The following is a 10,963-nucleotide window of genomic DNA, read 5'->3' on the forward strand; positions in this document are numbered from 1 at the left end:
TGAACCAATCGGTTGTTCCATGACCGGTTCTAACTGTTGCTTCTTGGCCCGCATACAGATTTCTCAGGAGACAGGTAAGGTGGTCTGGTATTCCCATCTCTTTAAGAATTTGCCACAGTTTGTTGTGATCCACACAATCAAAGGCTTTTGCATAGTCAATGAAGCAGAAGTAGATATTTTTCTGGAACTCTCGTGCTTTCTCCATGATCCAGCGAATGTTGGCGATTTGATCTCTAGTTCCTCTGCCTCTTCGAAACCCAGCTTGTACATCCGGTAGTTCTCGGTTCATATATTGCTGAAGCCTAGCTTGTAGGATTTTGAGCATAACCTTGCTAGCATGTGAAATGAGTGCAACTGTGCGATAGTTTGAGCATTCTTTGGCGTTGCCCTTCTTTGGAATTGGAACGTAAACTGACCTTTTCCAATCCCGTGGCCACTGTTGCGTTTTCCAAACTTGCTGGCATATTGAGTGCAGCACTTTAACACCATCATCTTTTAGTATTTTAAATAACTCAGCTGGAATCCTGTCATCTCCACTAGCTTTGTTGTTAGCAATGCTTCCTAAGGCCCACTTGACTTCACTCTCTAGGATGTCTGGCTCAAGGTCAGTGATCACACCAGCGTGGACATCAGGGACATTAAGATCTTTCTTGTATAGTTCTTCTGTGTATTCTTGCCACCTCTTCTTAATCTCTTCTGCTTCTGTTAGGTCCCTGCCTTTTTTGTCCTTTATCATGCCCATCTTTGCACTAAACGTTCCTTTCATATCTCCAATTTTCTTGAAGAGATCTCTAGTCTTCCCCATTCTATTGTTTTCCTCAATTTCTTTGCATTGTTCATTTAAGAAGGCCACTATACCCATTCCTATATACCCTACCAAAGTAATCTAACAGTCCCTCAATGCTGAGGACAATTGTGACACAGCCGATACATCTAATATAATGAAAAATCACAGTTTTTCACTAAAAGATTGAGCCGCATAATTGGTTACTGATGTTCTCTCCCACTGGACTAATGTTCTACCAGCTGGGTAAATCTTCCAAGTACCTACCAACTAGTTACACAACATTGAGCAAACAAAGACCTGCCTCCAGAGAGCTATTATACTTGGCTGTAGGAGTCTGATTTGTTTATACCTTGAGATTTTCCCTATTTGGGATAAAGAAATCCATCTTAAGAATAATTTCTGCTAAGTTATCTTTTATGGGCAGAGAATATACTGCACTAAAATGGAAGTGTGGTGGAGTGAAAATAGAATTCAGTGTTTCACATCTCAACTATCGTTTCTAAAGGTAGGAAAAAGCTAAGCCTACTTAGCTTTCTAAGTCAAAGTTAGCTAGGCCCCTTAATGTAGCTGGGCAACGGCAGGAAAGAACTCATCAAAACAGGAGCCAATCTCTGTGGGGCATGTATAAGAACAGCAGGAAGAGATGTTGGCTTTTTTGGCTTTTATTGATAGCTAACAAAGTCTGGTAAACAGGCTGATGATATGATGCCACTTTCCAGCCCTTTATTTTTACTTTTGTTAGCAGGGAGATACGCAATTTTAAAGAAACAGCAGACCCTTAGAATTATTTTGCAGTTTACTCTAATCCCATATTAAGAACTGCATATAATTTTGTAAAAATTAATATTTATAGATAGTTGCATGTGGGCATCTGCAGTCACACTTTTTCCAGTCCCTTGTTCTGCATCCTGGTGTAAAGTTCTGCAACAGTTTCCAACTTTCAGTGAACAGTCATGTTAATGGGTAATAGATGCACAACCCAAGGAATTTGGAAAGTTTACCTCAAGGAGAGCCAGTGTTTTAAACTGCCAGAGTTTCACCGAAGGACTGTAACTAGAATTCTTGCATTAATTCACTTGATTGCATTTGCCTAAAATGCTATTTATTTTCAGGAAATATTCATACCCATACTTACTTTTTGCATACCATCTTCATTCACACAAACACTCTTGAAAAGGCTTTTAAAGATTTTGCTCAGTGTGAAAGCAAAAAAACGAATAGCTCCCATATGCATGCCGTGTCCCATCTCATCCAGAATTTCGGCTGCCTCTTCTTGTATAATATCAAGGGATTCACCAGTCTCTTTCGATAGCTGAGCATAAAAATTAAGAGCTATAATGAATAAAGACATTCCTCAGATATACTGAATTTCTGAATCAGAGCAAAACCTTTCCAGTCTAGAGTTCTGCCCCATAGAGGCCCACCAAATGTCTGTTAAAACCCATATAGAGGGCATCAGACTTAACAGCACTTTCTGCTCACATTCCGCCACAACTAGTACCAAAGGACAAATAGATACAGTGGGGCAAAAAAGTATTTAGTCAGCCACCAATTGTGCAAGTTCTCCCACTTAAAAAGATGAGAGAGGCCTGTAATTTTCATCATAGGTATACCTCAACTATGAGAGACAAAATGAGGAAAAAAATCCAGAAAATCACATTGTCTGATTTTTAAAGAATTTATTTGCAAATCGTGGTGGAAAATAAGTATTTGGTCACCTACAAACAAGCAAGATGTCTGGCTCTCACAGACCTGTAACTACTTCTTTAAGAGGCTCCTCTGTCCTCCACTCGTTACTGTAGTAATGGCACCTGTTTAACCTTGTTATCAGTATAAAAGACACCTGTCCACAACCTCAAATAGTCACACTCTGAACTCTGCTATGGCCAAGACCAAAGAGCTGTTGAAGGACACCAGAAACAAAATTGTAGACCTGCAGCAAACTGGGAAGACTGAATCTGCAATAGGCAAGCAGCTTGGTGTGAAGAAATCAACTGTGGGAGCAATAATTAGAAAATGGAAGACATATAAGACCACTGATAATCTCCCTCGATCTGGGGCTCCATGCAAGGTCTCACCCCATGGGGTCAAAATGATCACAAGAATGGTGAGCAAAAATCCCAGAACCACACGGGGGGACCTAGTGAATGACCTGCAGAGAGCTGGGACCAAAGTAACAAAGGCTACCATCAGTAACACACTATGTCGCCAGGGACTCAAATCCTGCAGTGCCAGATGTGTCCCCCTGCTTAAGCCAGTACATGTCCGGGCCCGTCTGAAGTTTGCTAGAGAGCATTTGGATGATCCAGAAGAGGATTGGGAGAATGTCATATGGTCAGATGAAACCAAAGTAGAACGTTTTAATCTAAACTCAACTCGTCGTGTTTGGAGGAGAGAGAATGCTGAGTTGCATCCAAAGAACACCATACCTACTGTGAAGCATGGGGGTGGAAACATCATGCTTTGGGGCTGTTTTTCTGCAAAGGGACCAGGACGACTGATCCGTGTAAAGGAAAGAATGAATGGGGTCATGTATTGTGAGATTTCGAGTGAACACCTCCTTCCATCAGCAAGGGCATTGAAGATGAAACGTGGTTGGGTCTTTCAGCATGACAATGATCCCAAACACACCGCCCAGGCAATGAAGGAGTGGTTTTGTAAGAAGCATTTCAAGGTCCTGGAGTGGCCTAGCCAGTCTCCAGAACTCAACCCCATGGAAAACCTTTGGAGCGAGTTGAAAGTCCGTGTTGCCCAGTGACAGCCCCAAAACATCACTGCTCTAGAGGAGATCTGCATGGAGGAATGGGCCAAAATACCAGCAACAGTGTGTGAAAACCTTGTGAAGACTTACAGAAAATGTTTGACCTCTGTCATTGCCAACAAAGGATATATAACAAAGTATTGAGATGAACTTTTGATATTGACCAAATACTTATTTTCCACCATGATTTGCAAATAAATTATTTAAAAATCAGACAATGTGATTTTCTGGATTTTTTCCCCCATTTTGTCTCTCATAGTTGAGGTATACCTATGATGAAAATTACAGGCCTCTCTCATCTTTTTAAGTGGGAGAACTTGCACAATTGGTGGCTGACTAAATACTTTTTTGCCCCACTGTACATAAGCATCATGAAAGGCAGCCACTGATAAGCTTAACCTCCATTAATTGGTCAAACCGTAAGGCCTCTTTAATGCATTTATTTATGAATTTATAAACTGCTTCAGTTACAGCAACTCTAAGTGGAGTACAAAAGCTATAGTCTATGCAAAAACAGCAACAAAATTCAATCATATACAACAGGAGAAAGATGGTATGTAATAGTTAAAAATTACAATTAATATAAATTCCTGACAGTAGGAGCTGAATGGCAGTCACGTACCAAAGGTACTCTCTTTTTATTAAACAGAAGCAACTGTATAGATGTGTGTATCCTGCTGAAGAAAAGAAGTGGGACTAGTCTCAGCTGATTAACAAAACATCAGAATGATATGCCCTTGAGTAGTACACTGTATCTCCAAAAAACTTTCAAACAAAAACTCAATAAATTACAATAAACATAAATCAAACAAATCTCCCTGATATGAAAACATGAATCCAGGAGCTACAAAATTACAATGAAAAAGCACAACTATTTCATGAAAGATCTCTATCACAAACCTTGAAGAGGAAAAAACTTAGGGAGCCAGGATAAGACTTCATAATTAGCAAATTGGTAGATAACAAAGTTACTGCTCAAGTTATTATAAACAGCAACTGACAAATAAACAACTGAAGGGGGAGCAGATAAAAGTTTGGCTCACCTGCCGGATGACATACTGAACTTGTTCAGACTGTAGAACAATACTTTTAATGGCACTTGGCTTGCAGGGAGAAAGTTCTTTATAAACAGCAGGAGTAAAACATCTCATTGCATATCTGAGGTCACTGGACTGCCGTCGTTCCTCCAAAATATCTTCAAATTCATATTTTTTCTTTGATGTGAGATTTTTCTGCTGGGAATAATACAAATGAAGACTTAGACACTGGTCATATTTGCTTATTAAAATTACTTAAAATTAACACCCTAGCTTATTAAATTTTTATATACAGAAACACATTGCTCCTGTTTTTGCATTCCCACCTGCATGAGTGGGCAACCAAATAAAGCACAGAGAAGTAAATGTTTTATTTATTTGTTTATTTGTTTATTTATTTAGGTGCTTTCAAGTCATTGTGACTCTTGGTGACTACCTGGACAAGTTCTGCAGTTTTCTTGGCAACATTTTTGGAAGAACCCTTGCCTTTTCCTAGGGCTGACAGAGGGTGTCTGGCCCCAAGTCACCCAGCAGGCTTCGTGCCAAAGGCAGGACTAGAACGTAGAGTCTCCTGGTTTCTAGCCTGGTGCCTTAAACCATTACAGCAAACTGGCTCTTATGTTCTAAAATAGAGTTGCGGTTTATTGTATCTCCCCAAAAGCCAGGATTTCAAAGCCAACCTATAAACCTGAGTTTATAGAATTACCCTGCATGTTGTTCATTTGATGTAATAAACCATAATCATGGTTTTGAATACAATATTAAACTATCTGTGCCTAATTTATTTATGTAGGGAGGAATTAATACCCTATAGCTGCATGCAACTTGTATTTAAGACAAACAGAACACAGGTTTTAAGTCGTTTGCTGTGCAATCTTAGGCACATCTACTTCAAAGTAAGTCCTAGCAACCACAACAGATTTATCCCCAGGTAGGTATTGCAGCTTTAATGACTTTGTTCAGCTTGTAAGAATTATAGTGATTGTTATGTAATACTTTTGTAATATTTGCTGTTAATTGTAAGACACATTCAGCCCACACAAATGAGCCACAAGGCATAATTATTGGCATCTACATGTTCTAGAAAACATATCCTACTGATGCTGCCATGTCTTGCTTTTTTCTTTTGAAGCTACATCATTAAACACAGCTAGTAATAATATAGTCACAGGGTGATCCTACTCGCAAATCTGAAGAACTCCAACTTCAAAGGTTCCTGGAATGTTAAAGTCCTAATAATGTGACCCCAGCAGAAGTGGAAAACCTTTATACAAGCTTCTGGCATAAATATTTTTTTCTGAAGCTGGAACACTATCAGACTAAGGAGTTGGGGGGGAGGGAGGCACAGGATCCAACAAATATTACACTCCAAAAGAAATATTCCTGGGATCATAACCATCTCTCTACCCACTTACCTGATAGTAGGTGCCACTGAACATAATGGAACTTATGCATGTATGTATGTACACAGAAGTGTACACAGAAGATTGCATTATTAGAGTCTAAGTGAAATCCCCAACATTAGTAGAGCTCCTTAAAAATGTTAAAACATGAACAGAGATGATAAAAGTGTGAGAAACAGGACTCAGAAATGATCACGCAAGCCTAGTGGAATATATCTGATGTATCTGATGTATCTTTCAAACAATTATTGTCTCCTAAATCAGTTAACAAAGAGATGGACCACACCCCCAGGCTTACAATATAATCTGACAAGACACATAAAAAACTGGAATTAGAAATTAGTTCCTGAAGGTAAAAAAGAGTGGTGAAAAGATATTGATATTTATATAGACTTGAGGGTTGGAATGCTCTTCTGTTATTTTTACTTGAGCAATATCTTAGGCTTTTTTTAAAAAGCCTAAGCCAGGCTCCAAACAAAAATCGAAGAACCATCTTATAGCATTGCCTTTACTTCTAACAGATTTCCCCCTGTTAAAAGGTAAAAGTAATCCCAAAGTGGGACTGAATATAACAAACTGATGCACCAGATTCCTTCTTGGCATCACAGAGCTTAATGGAACATCAACACAATAAAACCTAGTTTTAACTGATCATTGGAAGTAATGGATGTCTATTAAATAACTACAAAATCCAAATATCTGTGGTTGATCTAACATGCATCATTTGTGTCATGCAATTGGCACTTTTAGTCCTTTGCACTAATGTGTGCCATTTTCATAATGACACCAATGTAAATACCCATTTTATTAATTAATTTTTATTATTTAATTTATATCCCACTTTTATTTGTACAACTCAAGGCAGTGTACAAAATATTCCTGCCTATTTGCCCCACAACCGCAACCCTGTAAGGTGGGATGGGCTGAGAGAGAGGGACTGGCCCAAAGTCACCCAGCTGGCTTTCATGCCTAAGGAAGGACTAGAACTCAGAGTCTCTTGGTTTCTAGTCCGGTACCTTGGCCACTACACCAAAAGGGAGCATCTACATCATTATGCAAATTACACAAATTATGTCAGTAGTCTACACTGCTTCATAAACAGCCTGTTGTTTGTGGGTAAAGTCCAAATTAAAAAGTTATGGCTTCCACTGAATGGGGGTTGGAGAATCAGGGTTTTAGTGTACTATAAGTTGTCTGAAGATGTGTCCAGTAGCCTAGATAAAGAAAAAGGTCATCTAGAGTAATAAGAAACATCTTGGAAGGCTACAACATCTGACAGGACATAATCTCACCAGTGTGCATTCTAGTACATGGATATTTACCAATGTGACATAATTATTGAAATGCTGGATTAGAAGTAGGAAGACTTGATTTCTTGTCCTCCGTCAGCCGCAGTTAACTGGCTGACTTTGGGCCAGTCACTCTGTTTCAGCCCAATCTACCTCACAGGGTTGTGCTTGTGGGGGAAAAAAAGGAAAAGGGAACGCTGTGTTAGCTGCCTTGAACTTCTGAATGGAAGGCGAGAACTGTCTCTAACAAATAAATATTTTTGGCACCAATTTGTGGGAACATCTATGGAATATTCACAAAATTCCAAATCTATCACTCATCCAACAAGATCAATAGAAACCTTGCAATACAGATCCAGGTCATTTTCATAACTTGACTTTTTAATTTCCTGCCAGAGAATATCATCAGATGAATGCACTGGCCCTTCCAGAAAACATCTGCTAACTTATCAGCAACTGCACAGACTAGCTAGAAACTTACTGCCAAGGAACTGGTTCGTTAGTTCAAATTATTTTCCTCATCCCACTTTCTTTGCTTCACTGACTATAAAACAATCCAATCATAATGCTGTCATGACAGTAGAAGGAACAAATTTCTCTTGAATTTTGAAAACGTGGTGTGCAGCTTTGTTGGCCCGAGGCCCACAGCAAACTTTGCATTAAAGGCCTGCATTGCAAAAGTGTTGCATTGCAATGCAAAACCCACAGCAGGCTTTGCACTGCAAGGATTGCATTGCAAAAGTGGGCAGAACCAGGAACTGTTATGGGGGTAGAGTTTTAAGGGATGAAGAATGTGTCTTAAGTTTCTCCAACCTTTAGGCACCAATTTAACCCATCAAATTTCCTTCCAACATGCAAATTAGACCCTACATTTTGGGGCCCACTCATTCTGAAGTTGCCTTAGCAAGCCTCAAAAAGGATTCAATGGGAAAATGTGGGGGATGGGCTGTATCTTCAAAGAGCAAGAGAATGTAGACAATAGACTTATCACCTTGGCTTCTTGACCAGTTTCCCAACCTTTTCCCCTTTGCACAATACAGTCCCTCCTGTTTTACCTCTGCTCTCCTTTCAACTCAGTAACAGAGTACACAACAAGACATGGAAAGTATCTTTATTCAAATGCTGGCATTTCCAGTTTCAAATATCACAGACAGAAAGGGTGGGAAAGAACTGCTGCCCAAAACTTTGAAGAGCCACTTTTAACCAGAATAGACAGCAAGATGATCTAATACTGTGACTCCATATAAAAATGGCTTGATAGCTTCCTTAGATATATTTTCCCACAAAGAGATGCACATGTGGTAAAAATACGCATATTTGTCACTATGCTGCTTTGCCCAGAGAAACTTTAGTTTTGTACTAATGAATAACCACACAGATGCATGGTTCTATTTGCTAGAGCAACACTATTAAATCTTCCTGTTTTGACAAGAGCTTTGTTTTACAAGAAACTGGCAGGATGTAATGTGCTATAATACAGAATTCAACTTCACTTCTAAGAAAGAAAGAAAGCCTCTAGCATAATATGCATATTAATAATATGTGAGAATGTAAAATATCTACAAGTCAGTCTAGAACAAGAAATCAGTTAAAGCACTATCATATTGCCATTAGCACTGAGAGGAGGAAAGGAGGCTCTGTGGAGGTATTTACACATTTTCCAGCTTGCTGCAACCTTTAAGTACTGTATTTAGCTTCCCTGTTCTACAGGGACAGTAATATATGTCCTATACAGATTATTAAAGATACTCTTAATAAACTTATTCTGCAATCTTTTTAAAAAAAATAATTAGCTCTAAAGATACAGAAGCAATTGTCAGGACTTCAAAATTTCTTGGTTGCTAGAGATTCTTCCAAGACCACATGGATGCAGTATATCAGTTTTGTGACACCCCATCTTTCCTTATTCCTACTGTAATTATTTCTGATGTGTGGTTAGTAAATGTTATTTTAGGGTATCTCCAAATTGTAAGCATTACTGTATACAGATACTAACCCCTTCTACATTTCAACAGAGTCAGCAATCTATTATCTTTTGATAAGGCAAGTATTTTGATAAGTCACGTACTGTTCTAACAAGAGGACACACATGCTGAAATGCTGAGTGAAAAACAGACAATGCTATCTAAACTAAAGATTTGTCTTTGGTGGCAACACAGAGAAGTACAAAGTAGAAGTTTATTAAAGTATTTGTTGAGATTTATTTCTCACCTTTTCTTCAGTAGTTGAAACCAACATACATAACACTCTCTAGTATTTCCCCACAACTCTGGGAGATAGTTGGGCTAAGAAAGAGTGGCTGACCCAAAGTCACCCTGTGATTTTCCATGGCCAAGGGTAGATTTGAACCTGGTCTTCCTAGTCCTAGTCTAACATCTTAACCACCACACTAAGCATTATTGCATCCTAAGATACTATTTTCTTTATGTCCTAAAAAAGAAAAAATAAATACATTCAGCATATTATGAACCTTTAGGATCAAAGAGGTAGTCTGGATCACCCTTTATCAATCACAGTAATATCTGAAATTAAAGCATTACTCAAGTCAACTATATTTAAATTGCTCAAATTTATGTGTGGCACAAACTTACACCATAATTATTATTGTTCTGGAGTAGACCAAAGGTCTACCTACTCCACCATTTTCCAACTATACAATACCCAACCAGATAATTCTCCTTTAAAGCCATAATTACATCTTTTGATAGTAAATTTTTTGGTCTATCCTTCACTTTAGATTAGGGTTTACTTCACTTTAGAACAGACATACAGCTTTGCAATGGAGGAGGTGTAACAGAAGTGGGCAAGTCAAGTGACAGTTCATTAGTGCTTAATTTTAAGGAATCAGAAGGCATACATACTGTCATCACATTGAGAGCTTATTTTCATGCTTTATAGCATAAAATCGTAGTATTTTAAAGCCCCTATTACACTTTCAAGGTTAAGGTTGTTTCTAATGTCATAATTCCAATTATCAGGGCTGCGTTACTCCAGAATAAGAACATGGGTACAGAGAAATTCAAACAAGCAGGTTTGGTCCTTGAATCCATGCATGTAAGAAGTCTCTGATCGTGCAGAGCACGTGTCTGTGCCAGCCTTCCCCAGCCTGATCCCTGTCCGCAGTGTTGGATCAGAGCTCCCACCATCCCCAGCCAGAAAGCAGAAGACAGCCTGCTTCAAGAACTGGCAGGCAGCAATACACTCGAACCCCTCGCGGCCGCCGGGGAAAGAGGCCGCTACTACTGTAAAATGCTGTAAAATGCTGTTCGCCAGGCAACCATTATCCAGTTCTTCTAGCCCCAAACAAGGAAGCGGCTGTCCCGTTACTGCACGCGCGAGCACGCCTGTGAAGGGACAGAAAAGAAAAGCGAGGCCCTCGGCCGTCGGAGCCGCAGGGCTTCCAAGCGCGCCCCATCTCCCCCTTCTCCGCGTCCCCCCTTCAGCCTGCGAGAACCAACCCCGCCCCGGCTTGTGCCGCGGCCAACCCCATGAGACGGAGGCAGCTACCTACCGAGTACACGGGGGGAGCCCGCCGGGGGGCGGCCCCGGCCACTGCGGCCATCGCCAGGCTCCCTTCTCCTGCCGGTGCCCGGCTGCGCTCACTCCTGGCTGGCTGGCTCTCTCCGTCGGTTACCGACAGCACCCATCAACCCGCCCCTGCTTGCCGACGCCCTCGCCGCCTTGCT

General features: G+C 40.1%; 1 protein-coding gene across 4 annotated transcripts in view; it reads right to left on the reverse strand.

Annotated features, from left to right (window-relative positions):
* GNPAT (glyceronephosphate O-acyltransferase) overlaps nt 1–10,922 on the reverse strand; it is a 37,309-nt gene extending 26,387 nt beyond the window's left edge. For 3 of the 4 annotated variants that reach the window (XM_088143307.1, XM_088143311.1, XM_088143303.1), the window contains exons 1-3: nt 10,789–10,921; nt 4,592–4,783; nt 1,923–2,099 (exon numbers count right to left, since the gene is read on the reverse strand). In XM_088143307.1, coding sequence (XP_087999433.1) covers nt 1,923–2,099; nt 4,592–4,783; nt 10,789–10,839 — 420 coding nt within the window. In that variant the 5' untranslated portion in view covers nt 10,840–10,921. Of the gene's footprint in view, nt 1–1,922; nt 2,100–4,591; nt 4,784–10,788 lie in introns of all 4 variants that reach the window. The other variant, XM_088143305.1, reaches the window with a different exon arrangement.
* Between the last annotated feature and the right edge of the window lie 41 nt (nt 10,923–10,963).

The sequence above is a fragment of the Python bivittatus genome, unplaced genomic scaffold (assembly GCF_059951505.1).
Source record: "Python bivittatus isolate LINGU-HERP-01145 unplaced genomic scaffold, Pbiv_v1 ctg000020_np1212, whole genome shotgun sequence".
In the NCBI taxonomy this organism is placed as follows: domain Eukaryota; kingdom Metazoa; phylum Chordata; class Lepidosauria; order Squamata; family Pythonidae; genus Python; species Python bivittatus.